At 43.2% G+C, this 24,378-nt stretch overlaps 2 protein-coding genes across 2 annotated transcripts in view; both read right to left on the bottom strand.

The window, feature by feature from the left end:
- Positions 1–11,952: 11,952 nt before the first annotated feature.
- T265_06849 (hypothetical protein) lies at positions 11,953–15,128 on the bottom strand (the record flags this gene model as incomplete). The annotated part of the gene is made up of 2 exons (XM_009172231.1): positions 11,953–14,351; positions 15,077–15,128. 2 exons carry the CDS (start codon positions 15,126–15,128, stop codon positions 11,953–11,955), a joined length of 2,451 nt encoding a protein of 816 aa, XP_009170495.1.
- A 1,827-nt stretch (positions 15,129–16,955) lies between these two features.
- Positions 16,956–24,378, bottom strand: part of T265_06848 (hypothetical protein) — a gene marked incomplete at both ends in the record, with an annotated part of 34,047 nt that continues 26,624 nt past the window's right edge. The window contains one exon of the mRNA XM_009172230.1: positions 16,956–19,354. Coding sequence (XP_009170494.1) covers positions 16,956–19,354 — 2,399 coding nt within the window. The remainder of the gene's footprint in view (positions 19,355–24,378) is intronic.

Genomic DNA, 24,378 nt, shown 5'->3' with positions numbered 1-24,378 from the left:
GACTCAGATTAGTATGCTATTTATAATGTCTAACAGCTGGGCTCCATGTGAATCCAACCGTAACGTCTGTTGCACTGGGTCGAACCGTTGGTGGCTCAAGTTGGCTGTTTTGCTACGCATCAGGAGGTAAATCTTCTTTTCACCAAACTCCTTGGTTGCTTTTCAAACGTCGCAGTATAGAAGAAATATCGTAAAAGAAAGATGATATCGCCTCATATTACGGCGGAACATTTTCAAGCTACCGGCCAGGCCTGGCAAATAGATTAACTGCCATCAAATCACTCGCTAATGCACCCAGCTGCAAAGTAAGCGGAAACTTGCCGGTGTCTCTTAGGATAAAAACTCTTGTGACGGCGAAAAACCAGCCGGTTCTTTTCGTTCACTTTTGATTTATGCAGGCACTGGCGATCACATATCCAGCTAGCTAGGTGACCCTCACAACCTGTGTTAGTTAACGACCAACCATGAACTGAATTGTGAACGTCGTATGCAGAAAATGTTATGTCTTATAGAAAATATACACGAAAATCCATCGAAAGTTACGTTTACTAAAGACATTTCAACAAGGACTGACACGTAATCAATACAATGTAGTGTTTGCGTTCTTTTCAAAGATGGCCGCAATAAATACCAACATTCAATGCATCCTTACGTTCGAACTCATCGCTTCGGTTTCACAACGACTAGATTGTCAGACCGAAAGAGATCTACGAATTGGAAAAGCATAAGCCTCAGTTGACAGAAAAGACCCGAACTGGTGACCGAATTATTCAGCTTGGCAGAATTTCGATGGCTTATAAATGTCACACTTTGCTGCTATCGACTTGGCACAAAAGAAGTCTGGTTGTGGCGCACTTTCCCGAAAATCAGTGGAAACCTGTTCATATGATCTACCAACTTCAGCAGAACCGAGGAAAACCGTGAGCCAGTTGGAAAATGGGACAGCAAAATGAGCGAGAACTTTACACAGTGGTTTTAGTCCGAAGATTCGAGTAGGCCTTTTCTCTTACTGTGCACACTTCAGGAGTTTGAAGATCTTCCACAAGACTGTTCGAGTTTGCAACGCGAACCCACTAAGGTGTCACTTGTGCACAAAAGTAGAGTTTTTGGGCAGTATCCTGCTTAATACACTAGCCATGGTTGTTAGAATTGAATGTTTCTGAAGTACGGTCGACTCACTTTTGCCTCAAGTTAGGTACGAAATAAATGTAGGCAGATAGAACCAATCTACGGTCTGCTTTCCATAAGACTGCGGGATTAAATCAAGAGAGAAACACTGTCCGCCCGGATGAATTTGTCGATTTCATCCACAGTTTGCGAGTCGTGACGAAAGCTCTGGTAAAGACCTGCAAAAACTGCCTCTGCCAAGTTTTCCACCGATACGAGAGTGAAGTAAGATTGTATCATAGTCCCAGCCCTGTTCAGGTCGAACATAACAAAACTCTACAAGCCGTTTTACCGTCGGAAAATCAATACACCAACTTCATACCTGCTGAATAGATATTTTTTGAAGTGTAGGCGCTTTTTGGATTAATACATTTAAACAAGTCTAATCCTGTTTTCCGCAGAAGACTACGCTTTTGTTTATCATTCCGAAGCAAAGTTGCCGTCGAACATTTCACCATTTCGTTCAGTAGCGCCTTAATTTTACGTGAATACGCATGCTTTTCATCAGCTTACAGCTAGGATGTCGTAAAATTGAGTGAGCGTACTGTGCAAACGTGTGTTGCCTTGCCAACAATTTTTTCACAAGAGTAAGGCCTGATGATGGGCCCAGAGCGCAAATTAGAGCATTTTTTCAACAACTGCTTGAGTCCGGAAACCAAGATTGCTTGTTTTCCGTGTTGTGCGACTTCCCTACTATGTGAGGGGTAGGTTCAGATGACTAGACACGCGATGTTTATGCAGTGCTCTTTGGATTAAGTGGACAGACAGAATATCTCTAATCAAACCAAAGATACGCTGGTACAAAAATTATTTCTTTGCTAGGCCACTGGTTTCGAATGACTTAGTTGTGTGGAAAACTGAATGCAAACTCGAGGATACCGGAACACTCCAGTGCGACAATGAAAAGTTAAGTCTAAAAAACCCCAGCTAGCATTTTAGCCAAGAGATAGTCTGGCGCTTTATGGAAACTTTGGAAGAATAACTTTGCACGAATGCCCCAAACTGCAAGACATCACGCTAGTTTTCTAAACCAAACGCACCATTTGAACAATGAAACGGGACATTTTTGTCCCACACAACATCTAGATGCACACATCTTATGCTCATCAGAGTACTCACTTTTGCCAAACTAAAAAAATAAAACCAAATGGACCAGCGTAAGCTTATTTCATTCTTTTATGCCACCCGCCTGATAAGTCATCGCACAGAGGATAACATCAACTATTTAATCCATCCGGCAACACTACCAGGTTGTCTACTACCCCCCTAAATGCCCGCTGATATGCAGGCCTCAGGAACGTTTATTCCGGTTTATTGAAGACAGAAGTGCAATACAACGCTAGAAATTAGAGAAAGCGGCGAATAATGCCAAGGTCACCCTTATAAGAAAGTAATCTCCTTCCACAACCTTCAGAATGAATGATGGCTAGGAGGAGGCCTATTCTCGCTCGCCCGCCTTCCTTAGTCCCTCTGGTCCACATCGCAATCAAAGACTCGCGATAAGCATTAATTCTGAACGTGTGGAAACCGACTGTGTTCTATCAGTTAAACGCAGTTGTTCAGCGGCATGACGAAGCTGGGCTAGCGAATCCGCTTCAGATACCAGTCAGTCATACATCTACTGAAAAGCGAGCATCCCAGCGAAAATTCTCAACAGTTACGCTAAAGTAACTCCAGATACTTTGAGCATTTTCTTCTTGCCAGTTAGTCTAGTCGACAAGATGAAAACGCCCGTTTACTACAAATATACGTGACGAAAATGATTTTTCAATGCTTTGCTTCATCGGATTCCTTCGTTGGAAAAAGTAAAAAAAAACGAGCAGACGAAAAAGTGATTTCTGACTGAACTAAATGCAGACGTAAGTTGCTATAGTTCAATTAAGCTCTTGCAAGATAATAATCACAGTTTGAATAGAACAGGCATCATACCTGGGCATAGTAATTGACAGCTCAAATGTCCGTAAAGTGTCTCCATCCATTAGGCCAGAATGAAACTAAACTCCGAATCTAATTGTGAACGACAAGATTGCCTAAAATATGGCCTGTGAAACACTGGAACGTTAAGGAGAATGTGAATAGAATGCTGTGATTTGAAACCAGTGCGTGTTACAGGATTAAACTAGAAGCTTTTCTGCCTACTACTTATATCAATCTTTGAACTGTTGGAAGCTTGTCAGTTGGTTGGTTTTCTTGACCTTGTGGACCTTTCCAGTGCAAAACGTTATAGCAGCCCCGCAGAAGATATAACAGATAAATGGAACTTTGTTGGGTTCTTCTCCCCTAGAGTTTGTTACAATGGCAGTATTAGGTTGCCTAAGGTATACATTTTCCCAGGGGAATCTCCCTGTATATCCATTGTTACTTAGTATGCCTTTGGATGAATCCAGCGCAACTTGCAGAACTAGTCTGTGCAGATATCATGCGGTCTCAGAGCTATAAGTTTCACAGATGCTCCTTCATTTCTGGTAGAACAGCACTGAAAACGTTCATGTACTGGCTAACACAAATAGTTTCTGTCATGTGGTCCAGAATATGAGCTATCTCTGTGTCAAAATGTGATAAAAGTATACTGTTCCAGCACACGAAAGAAGTGGTTCTCAATCCACTGCTGTTTGATAAGTGTACTACGTATTTCCAGAGTCCAGCAAACACAAATGCTATTGGGCAAAACTCAACTTGGCTTCTGGTTGAAATTTAACCAACATAACTGCAAACAGAATGTAGCCACGTGAGTCTAGAAGTCGGGCAAATAAAAGGTTGAATACTAGCCTTATGGTAAGAATAGAATTTATTCTTTTCAAGTCGACCTGATTGGAGTGAAGACCCTGCGTTGTAGTCTGAAAGCAATCGATTACGCCTTGTTTAGCGTCTACCCTAAATATAATCTTAATCGATTGACTGCAGCCCATCAGTGACGATAAACGATTAGTCCGAGATCGTTCTTGTTGTCTGCATCCGTTATGTTGCCCGGTACTGCGCCCTAGTCCAGATTCTTAGCCCTTATTCCGAGAGATTTCGGATAACGTTATTGGATTCACTCTGACAGGCACCGGGTCGTACGACTAATGCGCTTCCCGCCGAACGCTTAAACATGTTAGCGCACAACCATTAAGGAGTCAGTGGCGCATGACTTGAATTTGGCATCTGTACTGCTCATTGCTGGACAAGTAAACGGCTTTTCGGCGTGAATAAACATAATACTAAGTCACCTTTTGTTCCGATTCGTAATATACTATAAATCGCTCCCACTCCAAAAAAGCAGTCGCGTGTAAGGTTTTTCACTGACGGTGAGCAGTTGCCTTGTCACTGTCGTGGGATATATGTGTATCGTACCGAAATTTAAGGAGCATGGCTTTTGTTTTACTGTTTAGCTTACGCTTGCGAGCCTCCTGTGAAGAATGTTGAGTATACACAACCATCCAGACCTGTTCGCCAGAAGGTGAACTAAGGTTCTGTGTTAGAAATTATCACATGTGCTGCTAGAGTTTGCGTATTGTTCAACCTACTCCTAACTTCCATAGATTCCACATCCTATGCTGACATCGGGTTATCCTGTGAGGGCCATATCCAGAAAATAAAACGAGTTTGTGCACTCTTGTCTCGCTGTAACTTGGCGGAACGAACGTTTAATGCAGACGTGAATAGTTCGTTTGAAATAGCTACCTAAGACCATCTCATTTGTATGACCACAAAAAGAATGAGATTTACTGAACCCGATGAGGTAAAAATGTCCAGTTTGCCCAAGAAAGTTCCAGAAAAATAAGGTCCACTTTGCGAGCCAAGAGCGGCGCAATTTCTCTATTTGCAAAAAACAACGTTGGCATTAAAACACACAGTGGATATATTCAAGTCTAGTATAGTATGATGTAATATAGCATGGTATATAGTATAGCATATATATAGTGTGGTAGTGTGTGGTGTATTGTATAGCATAATTTAATATATTCTAGTATAGTATGGTAGGTGGCATGGTACAAATATTTAGGCCGCTTACCGCATCGCTGATTAACTCACATATGTAAACTGAAGTTTTTCTTCAGGGCTTATACTATGAATAGGAAACGCTTTAAGACAGACCTAATGAACACATATCGAACTTGCCAGCACCGTTGATTCTAGCATACGGGGCCACTCTCAAGAAAACAAACAGGTCTAAAGACATCAACGTAGTCATTATGATACATTTCTTGCAGTGCTAATAAAAATGCTGGAATGGTGCTAATAAACAAATGGGACGAGATCATGAATGTTTTCCCCGATGAGCGGTATGAACCAGAAGGGCCAAAATGCTTACATAGGGTGATGTCTCATCTAGTTGCTAAAGTAACCAAGAGTAAAAGTTAGTCATGTATTGGATAGATAAGCAATAGGCGGTCGGCACACATAGGGGCATTCGTGCCTAGGTTATACAGACTTCTAAAAGTACACGGATAGGTCTCTAATCCATGGTGGATGTGACAAATTCCTATTATCTCTTTGGATAGCAATGCAACTTGGAGTTACATGTAGTTAATTCTGAACATTTAATATACGGGATTTGTTCAACTTTATCTACTCAATTTGCAAATTTCAAATTTGTAACAGAATTCTTTTATTTTTCTGTTTTGTCTTTGTTGATGCATCAAACCCGAATATAGTCTACAAGCTACCCATGTAACCCAATCCACAATGCAAGCGTCGACTTTATTATTCATACTGTTTCAAAATAAACTTCTATTTTAGCGCACGTTCAATTCACATCTCACGTTCAGGGGCATTATTTATATAGGACAAAACGAAATTTTTTGAAGTTCACCTCTCAGGCTTCTTCCAGCCGACATATCTGCAAATGGAATCGAACATTACACTTCTTTGAGACTTCTTTGATGATTTTACTTTTGTCACGCTATTCGGTCGAGAGATATCTGCCGTTACTGGCCATCAATGAACCAGTGACATTCATCCCCAATAATTCGAAAATGCAAGCCAATACTTTTGATTATGTGTGCAGCAAGATGTGGCTAGCGTCAAGTACAAAATGTCAAGATGTACCTGAATACCAGCAATTGAGCCTGCAACGTCCCAAGCGGTAAACGAAAATGGTACACTATCAATTCACTGGCGATAGTTTCAACTGAAAATGGAGCAGATTTGAGCAATAAATGTTTTAGCTCTTTCTCAAGCTCCATTATTAAGCCAGTAGCAACATTTTTGAGCTGTAACTCCGAGGATGTAGGCCAAATACGTGCAAACTTTTATAGTGCACGCAGTTTCGTTGGAATTGTTAGGTTGTTCAACCTTATCGACCAACCGGTAGGGATCATGTAACCTAGTTTCGGATCATATCGTTCACGAGATCTCTGCAGTGAGTGGCTTGTATAAGGGCTCGTGGACAGTGGTGATAAACATATTGTTATGAATTGTGTATTCCTGGTGGCTTGAACCTACGAAATGTGCAACCGAAATTGAATTGGATTATCTTTCGGCCCTAGTATTTGAGGTTGTGTTCTGTTTAATTATTTCCGATTCCCCCTCGGCATGTACTGGTAGTTAAAATGCCATAGTATTCTTTGGAATCACCTTGATTTTGTGAAGCTATTCGGATTTTAGTTAAAACTATCCCTGTCTATTTGTTTTCATGTCAAATTTCCACTGTTCTGGGTCATTTATTGTGCATCACACTTACATCGCTTGCCAAGTGAACCGCTTCTCGAAAGCCATTATGCCTGACGTTAATCACGGGTCTTAACCAACATCGATATAATCCGCTCCGGTTGCCTTTTGCACATCCCAATCTGAAACACAAGGCCCTCGTGATGTGTCACATACTTGACTCGACCAACCATTCTTACCATGGAAGGAATTCAGGTTCACCCGCGCGAGTTTTAACAGTACAAACCATGCACACTTTTCGGGATCTGTTTGGAATATCATTTGTGGAGGTCGAGTACGAAGGGCTTTGAGCTGGATTAAGCGTTTTGTTGTCCGAAGCTTGCTCGGCAACCGGATCACCGAATCAAGAAGTAATGTCACCGGAGGCCGAGAAATTATTCACATCACCTTCTGGTGAAGTTTTGTTCGCAAATGTCAAGCTTTGATGTTATATTGCTCTTGTTCACAGCCCGCTGTACGACAGTTTGGGGATCAACCGACTACCATGTCGGCAGTTAATCAAGCTATTTCAAAAACGTCTGTTAGTTCGGTCAACAAAAGGTAAAAATGTATATGCTACTGGCCGAATCCTGCAACAGTTGCTGGCACTCAGTGCGCTACCGGACGTCATTCTTTGAGGGCCATTCTATCGCCACAAGGTTTTGGACGCCAAATTCACAGCAAAACAGAAACCCCTACCGGCTTCCCTCATGACCTGTACCAACACAGGTGATTTATGCGGATTTTACTCTTCCTTGTCGCATTTAGCAGCCCAGGAACGATTGTGCTACCAACCGTTTGGCCGGTGAATAATAGCCTGTGATATTCGTGATGCTCAAACTGAGAGTAATCCTGCTAGTCCCGCAGTAACATTAAACAAAATTCTCCTTCTTATTTACATATTTCACTGGCATCAATATACGATAAAACTAACAAATGACGCAAGGTATTGGTATTTCCGGGCTAAGGTGCATTCCATTCATAGTCAAATGATAGTAGTCTATGTAAAAATTTCCTTTTTATTTGGCGCCAACGGGACGTTCAGAGGATCTTGTGCTTTTTGTGCCGCCAGTGGCTAACCGTCTGTCCACAGAAATTCTCACTCTGATCAGCATAATCGTTCAGTATTGTGACAAGCACGTAAGAATGGCCGAACTTTCACTTTTGGATCGCTACCAAAAAGCTATTTTTGTAGCCGGTCCGATAATTGGACGTTTGTGTGTACTACTTTCAGATAGCCTGCCCTCAAGTTCTCAGGCTTTTTTACTATGCAGTGGTAAGTTGAAAAGCAAACTCATACTACGCTTTTATCATCTACGTCGAGATGAGCTTCATCACATTTATTGATTAAATGCTTCTTCAAGCAAAGTCAGCAAGCAATATCGCAGGATGTTCCTCGAATAAGTGTACTTTTCGTGATAAGGTAATTTACTTCAATTTATTTTCATAGAATATGTTTATTATTACACAAGAGGCTCTTTTGCCAGTTGAATTGTTCTGTCACGACTTGGTGCATGGTCTTTCAGAACACAAGTGCCGTAAACAGCGACTGAATACCTCCATAAGTAGAGATGATGACTGAACCTGGCCCACATTTTTTCTACTGAGGTAAGCGGGTCAATTTCAAGCCCAAACAAATATACTTGGGCAACTGAGAAGCAGCTTAAACTCTAGGAAAAGTCACCCGATGCACCAACCCAAAATAACTCCAGACGATTAACGTTCGTAATAGAACATCTACCTAGCACACAAAAAATCAGAGCGCACAAAGGTCATACAGATATATAACCCGTAGAAGCTTGAGTTGAAATGAGTCAAAAAGTAGACAGTTATCAACTGGGCCGCATAAAGTAATTACAAACAAAAGTAGAAATCACAGATATTTTTGACGTACTACTCATAAGGTTGCTGAAAATCCGTCGACAGCCGTCGACCGGTTTCGCCCTTTTTGGGGCTCATCAGGTAGGCGTGAGTTTCCGTCAACCCTATGTTCTACTTGAAAGCAAATTGCCCGAAATTAACGAAGATATACTTACTTGCAAACTAATTTGGTTTTTCGAGAGACTTACCTGGAACCCAGATGTACCTCTCGGGTGTGAAATCGGTCGTGGGTTATCGACGAATTTTCAGCAATCTTATGAGTAGTACACCACAAATACTTACGTGCACCGCGAAATCTCGAATACCGTAGCGAATGAAACATGAGGCAGCCTGGTGCAGCACATTCATTTGCCTTGTAACATCACAAACGAGAGATTCAGCTGGGTTCCAGGTGAGTCTATCAAAAAACCAAATTAGTTTGTAAATGAGTGTATATTTGCTAGAAAACACAGATGTTCCCATTTTACTATATCTATAATGGGTGGAAGACGTGAATACCTCTAATTTTTGCATGGAACTTTTTGTGAACTAGTGATTTTGACCGGTGGGCTTTCGGTGACCTGCCAGACACATGTTTTGGCTACTAATTTGATGGATTCATTCCAGTTTTGGAACTGCTGAGGGCATTGATTGCAAGCACAGGTTGCGAAAGATCCCCAAAACACATGTAGGCAATTCACGACGATTCTCTCGTTCAAGGTTCATCTAACATACAACTCACATGTGTACTTTTGTTTCCATCTTGGAATTCTTCAGTCCCACGGGCAAGATGCCAATGACAAAGGAAATTCTACTGAAAACTCTCCCTTCAGGTAGAATTTACTGTAAGATTTCCCCAAAGATAGACTACGTACTACGAAAAATATATATATATATATATATATATATATATATATCAACTGCATCGTTGAGCATCCCAGGTAATATTTGCAGCATTCAAAATCATTCAGTCAGAAACCTCACCATTTAGTTGGCAGTTATTCGTGTACTTCCACACACAATATATAATTTAGGGGTTCCTCATCAAAGATCTTCATGTGGTCGATTTAGACCAGCCGTGTACTTTGTACAATCATACCCGCTGTCAAATGTTCAGATCGCTGTACGCATAGAATGTTCTATAGCATCCTCTTAAGCGGGTTTAGTAGCAAGTCCATCCTTGCAATAGCATTTCGGATAATGCTTGTGTAATAACCGGAAATCGGTGACATTGTTGCCTTCTGGATGTGTTACCTCCGGGATCAGTTTGAGGCTGATTGGTGCGGTATTTCTCCCTCCAACTGCATTCTCACACACCGGAACTAGACTACTAGAGGTATCTGAGTAAGTAAACGTCATATTTAGTGTTTTCCAGCAAAAAATCCCATGCTAAAGATACCAAGTAACCTTGTTTAGGAAAATAAAGGTTCTTTGGTACACTTACCAACTGTCTACTTACTATTGCCGGTGGCTGTTGCGATTTTTGGGAAACAAAATTAGTACTTTGCCTACAAAACGTGATTTCATGCTTGGGATGGATGTTCTACTGAACGGGAAATTCATACAGGTTTTTCCTGAGTTCACGGTGGTCAGGAGCGCTACCAGTGCACAGAATATTTACGTATGACCACTCAATGGTTACAAAGTCAGAGGGAAGTTGCATTCATCCACATATTTCTCATACAGTCACTGGTACGTGAGGTTTAGACACCGCTGTGCAGACAACAGACAAAGTCTATCTGGTTTTCATGGGAGACTCAAGTGAATCTCTCGTTTATGCTTCTCTTCAACTGAGTATGCTACACAAAGTCCGACCCATGCTTCATTCGTTACGATATTCGAGATATCGCAGTATATTTTGACAAAGGAAACTACTCGCAAAGCTGCTGAAAACTCTTCGACAGCACAAGACCGGTTTCGCCCTTCTTGGGACTCATCAGGTAGGTGCAGTTCCAGAGCTTCCGTCAACCTAATGTTCTACTTGAAACCAAATCGCACGAAATTAGCGAAACAACACTCATTTGCATACCAATCTGGTTTTCACGGGAGTCTCACCTGCAATCCAGTTGAATCTTTCGTTTATTATGTTTTTAAGGAATTTTTGGTTCAAGTGAAACATAAGCTTGACGCAAACTCGGGGGCTGCGCCTATCTGATGAGCCCCAATAATGGCGCAACCGGTCGTGTGCTGTTGAAGAGCTTTCAGCAAACTTGTGAGTAGTTTCCTTTATGAAAATATACTGCGATATCTCGATTATCGTACCAAATGAAATATGAAGCGGCTTTTGTACTGCACATTTAGTTGAAGGACATCATAAACGGGGGATTCACTTGTTTCGTGGGCTTCCTAAAGGCTTGTGAGTAGTCTCCTTTATGAAAACAGATAAAGTCGTTCTCTCCACACTATCCGCGGCTTTTTTACCCGACTGACTACATATGAAGCCGATCCCAATAGGCTCTTACTTTCCATATTCCTGTTGCCTTATCTAATAATTACTTTTAAACTATGGGACATCGATTGGTTATTTATAACGCTTTTCGCATGCTCTAATTCGGTCTCGGTCATTCAGTGTAGCAGCTAGCCGTCTGAAGACGGCAATCTACCTCACAAGATTGCCTTCAGCGTAGCCATCCACTCTTTTTTTAAACCAGTTTGGAAATGAAGAAAATTGGGTGAGTTTAATCTAACTCGTCTCCGAACAATTTCACTACTTCGTACGTTCGTGTCATTTGAAAATTTCAAGTCGACGGATCGATATTCCCACATCTACCTGAAAGTCTTGGGCGCACCCTACCAGGAAACAGAGTGTGATAACAGAGTGTGTGATGAGGCAATGTGTGCATCATGGGAAGTTGCATACTTACATCATGTTAAAAAAACGACATAATTTGATCCACAGTAGGAGATCCCTACAGGGGAAAGCCCTTATGTCTGTACGTGTATTTTATGGACATGGTCAGAGGGCGGGGAGCAGAATAGAAGTAGGTGATGAGGCGGGTTTGAACCGCCCAAAAGAGTGTACAAAACGTCCAACGGGTTCGATTCATGCGGTCTCATAATCAAGGGAATGAAGTTTCAGCGAAATTTCATCAGGTTTCTACAAGAAGCTGGTGGGTAATTATGGCGTCTCCACTTACAACATGGAATGAGTAGATGCACAGGAATTAGGACAGCGAATAAGTTATGTACAGTTTCATAGGTATAGTTCGATGTGTGGCCCGTACGTTTCTGAAAATGCAATTTGGAAAACAATTATGAGATGCCGGTGGGCGAGTTTGGTGTTGTGCACGCCAGTTAGACTTGGCTGCACAGTTGATCGTTGGATGAAGATAGTGTAGTCTGCCCGTTGACCATATAAGGAGACTGGTTCCCATCGCCGTGCATTTCCACCTCCAACATGCGGTGATCTTTTGCCCCGTAAAAACCATGTTCTGTAGGGGTGACGGAATTTCCCCTTGCCCCCATAATCGAACGGTTTGCAAACGGTGCCAAGGACTCGGGTTTGAGACGCCCACATCGTGGTTGACGTTCACTCATTGGTGGTCCACCTCCATGACCGTTTGTATACACTCCACTGTCACTACTGCCGGTTGCAGCATCTGGCTGGTTTCTGTAGTTATCACTCTCGTTTTCTTTAAATGTAACCCGGGAGCCATTCCTACGACACGAAAGGTTACGATTCAGTGGCACAGGGGGTGAGATTTCCCTTGAGTCAGGAAGCTGCGAACTGATCGATGGCGGCCTAACTGGTTTCGAAAGCGAGGCTAATGTTGCATAGGTCGGTTCCAAGCCATCTGCATGTCTATTATTTGATTTCAAGAGCATATTCTGTGCCGCAGAAATCCTCTGGCTTTTTATTCTAGAACCGTTGGTATACATATTCATCATTTCCACGGGTGATGTTTCACGGGAGCTCACATCACCAGGAATATTGAACGGGTTGGGACTAAAGGAGCGTTGGGACGAAAGCTGAAAGCTTTTGGATTTCGTCAGCCCTACGGGAAAACTTTCAGAGGCTGCAAGGGTTTGAACATAGCCTAAATCTGTTCTAGGCCTTTCAGTGGGAGCTGGGACGCCATCTGATTCATCTGAGAGTGTTGGTGGGCCAACGCGTAAGCCAATCCCAGGCATCTGTCCATGAAACTGGTCTCCGCCCACCATCGATCCTGGCTCTGTGGGATGATTGACATCAGCGAAGCAGCCGTAGAGAGAGTCACCCCCACTACCTGTCTCAGGAATGATATTCATGTTACCATTGGCGATCGGCGTGTTTTCTTCATTGGGATTTGACACTGGTAAACCTCCCGTCATGTTGTTGTGGCTACCATTCGTCAGCCAGGGTGCGTAGGTAACATATGGCCAAATTGTAGGGTACCCCGTAGGTATCGGTAATAGAGTTCCTTCTTGGGGGTAAGAGAACGCACTAGTATCTTTTCTGTTGGTTTCAAACCGATTTGATATTTCGAGACCTGGATGTACTGTATGCAACAGACGAAATCGCCATGCATTCTTTACACCGAGGCCAAACCACACAAGGAGCCAGCAAATCAGATAGAATGCCGTCATAAGAATATTTGTCAGGGTGATTGACAGGCCGGTCTTCCAATAACATCTGAGGATTGGTCCAGCCAGGCAGATGCGGCTTACAAGCAACCAAGAGAAACAGCAAGCTGCAACTAACAACAGAGCAAAGTAGGATCGTCTGGCGGACGTGGTTTTACCGGGGCCACTGAGCTCTGTTAGCGTGTGTACGGATTCCGTGAGATCCGCACTCCCGGTTCCATTGAGCTGTGCATGATTGCGCTTGATTGTACCAGACGCTTCACTTCCGTTTGAGGTGTACTGTCCGGGAATGGGTGTGTTTATTCGTTTCGCCATACGAGAAGCTCGTCCAGATGTTGGCGGTGGTGGTGGGCGCCAGAGTTTCGTTGTGACTGCAAGAGTTATTGGGAGTCCATGGATCGTTTCATGAGAATTTCCTTCTCCTTGGACGTCAATCAGATGGTTGTCTGTTCCAAAAGATATGTTGGTCAAATCCTGCGCGTTATTCGTCAAACAGTCGGCGACAGCAATCGTTCCATTGCAGTTTGGTTTGCTAATGGTCCCGGGGCGATACGTACATGGAACCGGCAGATCACCGGAGGTCAACAACTGGCTATAATTTGATATGGCTCGGTCAAACTGGGATTCACCGTAAGCATAGACTGCCATCAGATTAATAAGAATGACAGGCCAAGCTGATGCACTCAGAATCAAGCAGTAGAATGGAGAGAATGTTTTGTCCACTTCCCCAAGATCAAGTAGGATAGCTCCTCCAGGTTCACGGACCCCAACAACGGCAAGTTTGTACAACACGTCCATAGTTGCTGAATCGATTAGCAGAAACAGGCCGCTAGTTGCGGTGTATGCGGAAAACAGCAGTGCAAACGGACGGCTGGCAAAATAGAAAGGACCTGCGTATCTGACTGTCAACACGCAAAATCCGATTGCTAGCAAGGCATATTCCAAGCATACATCGGCTGGGTCGACCGGATAAGGATGACCGGGAAATGGCCGTTCATTTGGCGGGCTCACGTCTACCGCTGATTTTTCCGGTTCACTTTTGGTATTCAACACGAACACGTCACTTGCCACCTGCGTTAGCAATGTCGGATTGCCCAAGAGACCATCCAATTTGGAACGTATTGCGTAACCTGTGACAGAAGAGGTAGAGAAATCCACGGTTAACAGAGAAAAAATTTTCAGACGAATAAACACGTTTTTGGATCCAAAACTCAATGTGTTTTTTTACCACACTATATATTAAAACCAATAGATAAAATCAACCCTTAATGTAAAGAAGACCTGAAATAAGCAGGTCAACTTTGCACTGAGTCATTGTCATCCAGCGGTTAGCCAACAGAATTTATGGCCTTCCACAGCATACAACGAAAACAACATAGAGGAACAACATAGCAGAAACAATAGAAATGTCCAATGAGTTCTAACTGCTTGCTACGAATAGCCTCATTTGCTCAGCTTCGCAGTGGCTTACTTTCTGCTACGAAACAGATCAACTTGCGGAATCGAATGCATAACTCGCATAAAGTTCCGGCCTTATGCGTTGCCTACAAATTCACGTGCAGTTGCCGTAAAAACTACACCCAGAAAACAGACCAAATCTTATGTTTGGGCGTCTCGGAAAACATCCCTTTTTATTCAAATGAGCTGACTGAAGGATCAACTGGAGTTTAGAGCCAAGACAGAATACCGTTCTCACCGACTGCAAGGCATGCCATCGGTCGTTGGGAAGACACCAAGATATAATTTATAGTTTTATTGCTCAAGCGTCAGCAGAAGATCTTACCGTTCAGCGCGCAGTGATGGTCGCCGTACGACTCGTCCTACAAGGTGGCGTGCACGTGATCCCTGGGAATACCTTGAGGAGCTGCAATATACGGCTGATAATTGATGCTAGTGGAGTTCTTCATGTCATTTTCGCTCACGATTTTTTGGTGAGTGACTGTAGGTGTGGACTCGTCATAATGCTGGCTGCCGTCATTTCAGAAGCACTCAAAAGAACAAACGTATGTGGAATCCTCCATATAAGAAATCCTACTACGTAAGTGCTACCTGGTGAAGGAACAACTCACAAAGATGTCTCACACACTGAGGGATGTTGGGTAGTTGTCGGAATACCTCAGTGTTAATCGAAAGAATACACGCAATATTATGCTCTGGAAGTCCCACTGTCGTTCACAAAGGTAAGGTTCAAACAGACAAACAAGGGAGCAAGTGACGACTGTCCTTGTTACAGTTCTTGGGCCGTACACGAAATTATTTCTTTGGGTTTTCCACCACTTCACATCTGATAAATCACTCGGGTGTTGCGGTGGAAAATGCAAACACCGCTCCTCTGCTACTAATTGTTACCCTTATTTTATTAAAAATCGACTCATTTTTGGTATCTGCAGTTTGTTCACAGATCATGACTATTTCACTTGATACAAAACAAAATGCCATCGGTTTACACGTTCTAGGAAGCAGCACAATAATGTTTTGGACTACTTACTAGGCTGCTGAAAACTCGGGGACTGCGCCTATTCGTTGAGCCCCAAGAAAGGGCGAAACCGGTCGCGGGCTGTCGAGGAGTTTTCAGCAACGAGTAGAGTAGTTTCCTTTATGAAAAGATACTGCGATATCTCGATTATCGTACCAAATGAAATATGAAGCGGCTTTTGTACTGCACGTTGAAGGACTATACTGCGATATCTCGATTATCGTACCAAATGAAATATGAAGCGGCTTTTGTACTGCACATTTAGTTGAAGGACATCATAAACGGGGGATTCACTTGTTTCGTGGGCTTCCTAAAGGCTTGTGAGTAGTCTCCTTTATGAAAACAGATAAAGTCGTTCTCTCCACACTATCCGCGGCTTTTTTACCCGACTGACTACATATGAAGCCGATCCCAATAGGCTCTTACTTTCCATATTCCTGTTGCCTTATCTAATAATTACTTTTAAACTATGGGACATCGATTGGTTATTTATAACGCTTTTCGCATGCTCTAATTCGGTCTCGGTCATTCAGTGTAGCAGCTAGCCGTCTGAAGACGGCAATCTACCTCACAAGATTGCCTTCAGCGTAGCCATCCACTCTTTTTTTAAACCAGTTTGGAAATGAAGAAAATTGGGTGAGTTTAATCTAACTCGTCTCCGAACAATTTCACTACTTCGTACGTTCGTGTCATTTGAAAATTTCAAGTCGACGGATCGATATTCCCACATCTACCTGAAAGTCTTGGGCGCACCCTACCAGGAAACAGAGTGTGATAACAGAGTGTGTGATGAGGCAATGTGTGCATCATGGGAAGTTGCATACTTACATCATGTTAAAAAAACGACATAATTTGATCCACAGTAGGAGATCCCTACAGGGGAAAGCCCTTATGTCTGTACGTGTATTTTATGGACATGGTCAGAGGGCGGGGAGCAGAATAGAAGTAGGTGATGAGGCGGGTTTGAACCGCCCAAAAGAGTGTACAAAACGTCCAACGGGTTCGATTCATGCGGTCTCATAATCAAGGGAATGAAGTTTCAGCGAAATTTCATCAGGTTTCTACAAGAAGCTGGTGGGTAATTATGGCGTCTCCACTTACAACATGGAATGAGTAGATGCACAGGAATTAGGACAGCGAATAAGTTATGTACAGTTTCATAGGTATAGTTCGATGTGTGGCCCGTACGTTTCTGAAAATGCAATTTGGAAAACAATTATGAGATGCCGGTGGGCGAGTTTGGTGTTGTGCACGCCAGTTAGACTTGGCTGCACAGTTGATCGTTGGATGAAGATAGTGTAGTCTGCCCGTTGACCATATAAGGAGACTGGTTCCCATCGCCGTGCATTTCCACCTCCAACATGCGGTGATCTTTTGCCCCGTAAAAACCATGTTCTGTAGGGGTGACGGAATTTCCCCTTGCCCCCATAATCGAACGGTTTGCAAACGGTGCCAAGGACTCGGGTTTGAGACGCCCACATCGTGGTTGACGTTCACTCATTGGTGGTCCACCTCCATGACCGTTTGTATACACTCCACTGTCACTACTGCCGGTTGCAGCATCTGGCTGGTTTCTGTAGTTATCACTCTCGTTTTCTTTAAATGTAACCCGGGAGCCATTCCTACGACACGAAAGGTTACGATTCAGTGGCACAGGGGGTGAGATTTCCCTTGAGTCAGGAAGCTGCGAACTGATCGATGGCGGCCTAACTGGTCTCGAAAGCGAGGCTAATGTTGCATAGGTCGGTTCCAAGCCATCTGCATGTCTATTATTTGATTTCAAGAGCATATTCTGTGCCGCAGAAATCCTCTGGCTTTTTATTCTAGAACCGTTGGTATACATATTCATCATTTCCACGGGTGATGTTTCACGGGAGCTCACATCACCAGGAATATTGAACGGGTTGGGACTAAAGGAGCGTTGGGACGAAAGCTGAAAGCTTTTGGATTTCGTCAGCCCTACGGGAAAACTTTCAGAGGCTGCAAGGGTTTGAACATAGCCTAAATCTGTTCTAGGCCTTTCAGTGGGAGCTGGGACGCCATCTGATTCATCTGAGAGTGTTGGTGGGCCAACGCGTAAGCCAATCCCAGGCATCTGTCCATGAAACTGGTCTCCGCCCACCATCGATCCTGGCTCTGTGGGATGATTGACATCAGCGAAGCAGCCGTAGAGAGAGTCACCCCCACTACCTGTCTCAGGAATGATATTCATGTTACCATTGGCGATCGGCGTGTTTTCTTCATTGGGATTTGACACTGGTAAACCTCCCGTCATGTTGTTGTGGCTACCATTCGTCAGCCAGGGTGCGTAGGTAACATATGGCCAAATTGTAGGGTACCCCGTAGGTATCGGTAATAGAGTTCCTTCTTGGGGGTAAGAGAACGCACTAGTATCTTTTCTGTTGGTTTCAAACCGATTTGATATTTCGAGACCTGGATGTACTGTATGCAACAGACGAAATCGCCATGCATTCTTTACACCGAGGCCAAACCACACAAGGAGCCAGCAAATCAGATAGAATGCCGTCATAAGAATATTTGTCAGGGTGATTGACAGGCCGGTCTTCCAATAACATCTGAGGATTGGTCCAGCCAGGCAGATGCGGCTTACAAGCAACCAAGAGAAACAGCAAGCTGCAACTAACAACAGAGCAAAGTAGGATCGTCTGGCGGACGTGGTTTTACCGGGGCCACTGAGCTCTGTTAGCGTGTGTACGGATTCCGTGAGATCCGCACTCCCGGTTCCATTGAGCTGTGCATGATTGCGCTTGATTGTACCAGACGCTTCACTTCCGTTTGAGGTGTACTGTCCGGGAATGGGTGTGTTTATTCGTTTCGCCATACGAGAAGCTCGTCCAGATGTTGGCGGTGGTGGTGGGCGCCAGAGTTTCGTTGTGACTGCAAGAGTTATTGGGAGTCCATGGATCGTTTCATGAGAATTTCCTTCTCCTTGGACGTCAATCAGATGGTTGTCTGTTCCAAAAGATATGTTGGTCAAATCCTGCGCGTTATTCGTCAAACAGTCGGCGACAGCAATCGTTCCATTGCAGTTTGGTTTGCTAATGGTCCCGGGGCGATACGTACATGGAACCGGCAGATCACCGGAGGTCAACAACTGGCTATAATTTGATATGGCTCGGTCAAACTGGGATTCACCGTAAGCATAGACTGCCATCAGATTAATAAGAATGACAGGCCAAGCTGATGCACTCAGAATCAAGCAGTAGAATGGAGAGAATGTTTTGTCCACTTCCCCAAGATCAAGTAGGATAGCTCCTCCAGGTTCACGGACCCCAACAACGGCAAGTTTGTACAACACGTCCATAGTTGCTGAATCGATTAGCAGAAACAGGCCGCTAGTTGCGGTGTATGCGGAAAACAGCAGTGCAAACGGACGGCTGGCAAAATAGAAAGGACCTGCGTATCTGACTGTCAACACGCAAAATCCGATTGCTAGCAAGGCATATTCCAAGCATACATCGGCTGGGTCGACCGGATAAGGATGACCGGGAAATGGCCGTTCATTTGGCGGGCTCACGTCTACCGCTGATTTTTCCGGTTCACTTTTGGTATTCAACACGAACACGTCACTTGCCACCTGCGTTAGCAATGTCGGATTGCCCAAGAGACCATCCAATTTGGAACGTATTGCGTAACCTGTGACAGAAGAGGTAGAGAAATCCACGGTTAACAGAGAAAAAATTTTCAGACGAATAAACACGTTTTTGGGTCCAAAACTCTAAGTGTTTTTTTTACCACACTATATATTGAAACCAATAGATAAAATCGCCCCTTAATGTAGAGAAGACCTGAAATAAGCAGGTCAACTTTGCACTGAGTCATTGTCATCCAGCGGTTAGCCAACAGAATTTATGGCCTTCCACAGCATACAACGAAAACAACATAGAGGAACAACATAGCAGAAACAATAGAAATGTCCAATGAGTTCTAACTGCTTGCTACGAATAGCCTCATTTGCTCAGCTTCGCAGTGGCTTACTTTCTGCTACGAAACAGATCAACTTGCGGAATCGAATGCATAACTCGCATAAAGTTCCGGCCTTATGCGTTGCCTACAAATTCACGTGCAGTTGCCGTAAAAACTACACCCAGAAAACAGACCAAATCTTATGTTTGGGCGTCTCGGAAAACATCCCTTTTTATTCAAATGAGCTGACTGAAGGATCAACTGGAGTTTAGAGCCAAGACAGAATACCGTTCTCACCGACTGCAAGGCATGCCATCGGTCGTTGGGAAGACACCAAGATATAATTTATAGTTTTATTGCTCAAGCGTCAGCAGAAGATCTTACCGTTCAGCGCGCAGTGATGGTCGCCGTACGACTCGTCCTACAAGGTGGCGTGCACGTGATCCCTGGGAATACCTGGGGGCGCTACAATATACGGCTGATAATTGATGCCAGTGGAGTTCTTCATGTCATTTTCGCTCACGATTTTTTGGTGAGTGACTGTAGGTGTGGACTCGTCATAATGCTGGCTGCCGTCATTTCAGAAGCACTCAAAAGAACAAACGTATGTGGAATCCTCCATATAAGAAATCCTACTACGTAAGTGCTACCTGGTGAAGGAACAACTCACAAAGATGTCTCACACACTGAGGGATGTTGGGTAGTTGTCGGAATACCTCAGTGTTAATCGAAAGAATACACGCAATATTATGCTCTGGAAGTCCCACTGTCGTTCACAAAGGTAAGGTTCAAACAGACAAACAAGGGAGCAAGTGACGACTGTCCTTGTTACAGTTCTTGGTGGTTGTTCATACTTACAACTTAGAGCACCATGCGAGTGAACGTGGTTTTTTTACCACACATCGGTGGTGACGCACTTATCATATACGAGGATTTCACAAATTTTGTTCATGCCACACCACCTCTCGTTTGAACGGCCGTGTTCATGTTCTGGCGTAATTATTCCGGTGAGTCCATACCAAAGGGGGGGAAGCACTGGATTCGAGTTTCACACTCATTAGAGCTCATCGGCAGTGCAATGGCCGTGCCGGGATTTGAACCCCGGACATCTGACATGTGTAACCACTACTCCACCAATCCACGTTGGACGCATCTGAGATTTTCACGTCTGAACGGGCGAACGTGTTCACACTTGAGAGATGTGATCAGTGTACCTGACTCGTCGAAAGCCATTCCAGACAGTTTAACCAATATCCTGGTGCAGATTTTATTTACTCGGGAGGTAGAAAGATTTCAGTTCTAATACACGACAGACATAGAATACAATACACGCCCCAGGAGTATATGGACCAGTTACAACATAGAATTTTCTAGAACCATCCTACTAGAAGTCGAATGAAACTTGGAAAATGTTTGATGCAAAAGGTTTGTTGAGGAGATAAATCAGTCGCAGAGATTGGACTCCTGATTAACCGGTTTAGAACAAAAGAACATATAGATCATTTTATGGTAAAGTTCCATAAAACCGGTATGAAGAAAATGCCCACCAAACATACGTTTTTGTGATCTTTCAAAGATAAACCAGAAAGAACCATAAAGAACCATGCGGTAATCTTTGTGATCTAGCCCCCAACAAAATAGGAGATGAATAGATGCTTCGCATACAAACTACTCTGATGTGTTTGAGAAGTTGCTTGTTTCTATGAAGGAAACAACAAAACAGCTAGCCAAGAAGAATTCTGAAAAAGATTCTGGCAAGTTTTCACAACGTACAGTCATACGGTCTGACTAATACAACTTTATAGCATCTACAGAATAAGGGATACATAGTGGGCGTGAGGTTAGCATTCACAAGCCAAAATTGACCCCTCCAATGACTCCAGCCACTAGCTCATTTGTCGGCTTTTGCCTGAAGTCTAAAATCGGTTTGTTCTGTTCTGCGGTTGTTCTGATCCTCCTGCGACAAAATTTGCACATGATGCTTTTTCCAGGCGACGTATCTTTTCGTTTGTTTCGGACTCATAGTTGTGTTACTGATCGCAACTGTTCTAGAACAGTCTTTCTAGTAAAGGTGTGTGTGTGTGGCTTAGACATCTTATAACGGAAGATCTCTCTGTAATAATCGGTGATAATTTTGCAGGTTCAGGAATATCATCATGATCTCCAGTGGAGAGCTGTGCTTGTCATTTCAATGTACCGCGATAAGGCCACGCATTTTTTCACTATCCACATGCCTGCGCAATTACCCAGTTAAGTCCACAAAACAGACAAGAGAATACCCAGAAAGGGTACGCCTAGAAGGAGTTCGATTAATCAGAACGACCAATATTTAGCTTAATTACATAATAACCGTCGAACTTCGCTCTAACAAACCAATCAAAAAGCAAGCAGAGTCGGAGGCACTTCATTTGGGTCTTGTCAGAAGCGGAATTCTGATGTATGTTGACACTCCTTTCGCAACTCAGAACGTTTCACAATGGCCCATAACGATAGCTGCCAATTGTCTACCTAATGTCCTTCTTTGGCCGACCGTTGCCTAGGTAACTGCCACTTTATTATGACTTTTTATAGCCGGAGCGACACGTAACCACAAGTGAAATAAAAACGTGTGTGTATCACTGAATACAAGATAAGGGTGCTGCTTCGAGGTCATTCTAGGTTGTCTTTGCAAACTGCCGGAATAGTTGATAGTATCGGGTGACAAAACTTAAAAAAACTGGTCCCACCTAAACTTGAGCCAGAATTTATTCCAACTAGTATTCTTTATAGCGTGTATCGCTATATAACAGTTTCACATTGTGCGGGTGATGCTGATTGTCTCGGCTGTAAAAAAGGCCGGGTTCCATCGGTCAAAACGCATTGCACGGTTACCAAAATAAAACAATGGTGTTGTATTTACATCAATCTCAAATCCCAATTACTGAATAACTGAATTACTTTGAAAAACTAGCCTCGTATGTCGGCACAGAAGTGCTCACGTACAAATGCTATTATTTGCTGGAACAGAATTGCATTGTATGACCTATATTGTAACTTATATATTTTGTAACTTTACAACGGATGGCAGCATGACCTACTTATGGATACTCTTCTCTACGAAAAACTGAACTTCTATAAGGCGGTGAAGTAAGATAGACTTGGTATTGCAGCATACAACTGACCATCGTACAGATATGCTGTGTCAGACAACAATGAAATTAGCCAGGGACTAGCCAGGAATGATGAGCCTCTCAAAGCGCTTGCGGAGTTCTAAATCTAAAGAACTGCTGCAGGAAAAGACCGTTTTTGAGAAGTGGTTAGTAAGTCGCATAATATATGACATGTGTGCTCATCAACGTTGAATAGCACTTGCTTTCCATTGAGCTTTCATCCTGTAATTAAACGTAATCGCTACTGAAACTCTGGGAAGCACTGTACGGTTGTTTTATACATGTTTGGAATCACCAGCTGTTCGAAACTCCCAGGACTCCACGAAGTGTCGAATCAACGACCTCTTGACTAGAGCTTGGAACTCCTTCGCGTTCCGCCGCAAGCAGATGACTGGAAGTGCGATTAACTAGTACCTAGGCAGAAAAAGACAGTTGTGTGGCGTTTCTTGGCTTTTCGCTTATGGAACAAAATCCCAAATAAAGAAATTCCAAACCGCTCAATACTATCAAAGAGAGTAGTTTAGTCCATAGGATCTTTCAGTTTGATAACTCATACGGTAAGCTGATATTACCTGTTTTTAATTTGCCTGCTTCTATAACAGATTTCTCATTGCGTATGTTCAGATTACATTTACGGTTTTATTTATAAATCAGCTGTTTTCTTTGGAAACGTTTTTTGTACAATCTCGAATTGCCCAAAAACTTGTTTATGCATTGCGAGGCATTTTCTGTTAATTTTCTTGAAATGCCCCTCTGCTTGCCGTTTTTCCGAAAATTGTTTTCCAAGAGTTCAGCAAACTTGTCGATTCAGGAACCCGGAAGACAGCAAATATGTCAATAGATGGAACTAGTTTTAGGGGTCCCTCAATAATTCAAGATTTTCATCACTCATGGTAATTTCTCAATTCGCCGGCGACTCATTTGCGATTTGACGACACATCTCAGTTTTTCATGAAATCAACTAAATAATATGGGTTTAGTTAAAAATTTAATAAACAGTACCATAAACGAGAGATTCAGTTGAGTCCCCCGTGAGAGCCAAACTGATCTGCAAATGAGTGCATTTGTCGAGATTAGTCCAATTTGGGTTCAGGTGGAACATAAGGTTGACCGAAACTCGGGAACTGTGCCTACCTGATGAACCCCAAGAAGAATGAAACCGCTCGTGGGCTGTCGAAGGGTTTTCAGCAACCTTGTGAGTAGTTTCCTTTATGAAAACAGCACTGTTTATTTGATTTTGAGAGTTTTCTTTTGTACAGGAAAGCAAACGAGAACACATCGTCCACTGGAGAGTTAAATGAACCTAATTTGAGATATCTGATATTTCAGTTTTTCTTGAGCAATTCCCATAGACAAGGAGCCAACTGTGCAGGGCAGAATCTTCCGTCGCTCCACTGGCAAGGCAAATATCTTGTTCTGGTTGAAGTTTACCGTTTGGAATACTCCCAGATAAACATGGTAACCTCCAATAATAGCAGAATGCGTGGGGCTTCTACTTCGAAATACTTGACGACCTATTACATTCTTTATCAATTGGACAAAAAGACCATTTTATTCCTTACGAAGAAATATTACATACTCAGGGAAATTTTGAATATCTTGCGT

The sequence above is a fragment of the Opisthorchis viverrini genome, assembly GCF_000715545.1.
Source record: "Opisthorchis viverrini unplaced genomic scaffold opera_v5_148, whole genome shotgun sequence".
Classification (NCBI taxonomy): Eukaryota; Metazoa; Platyhelminthes; class Trematoda; order Opisthorchiida; family Opisthorchiidae; genus Opisthorchis; species Opisthorchis viverrini.
The sequence above is the reverse complement of the archived record's forward strand: the minus strand, read 5'-3'. Positions and strand labels throughout refer to the sequence as shown.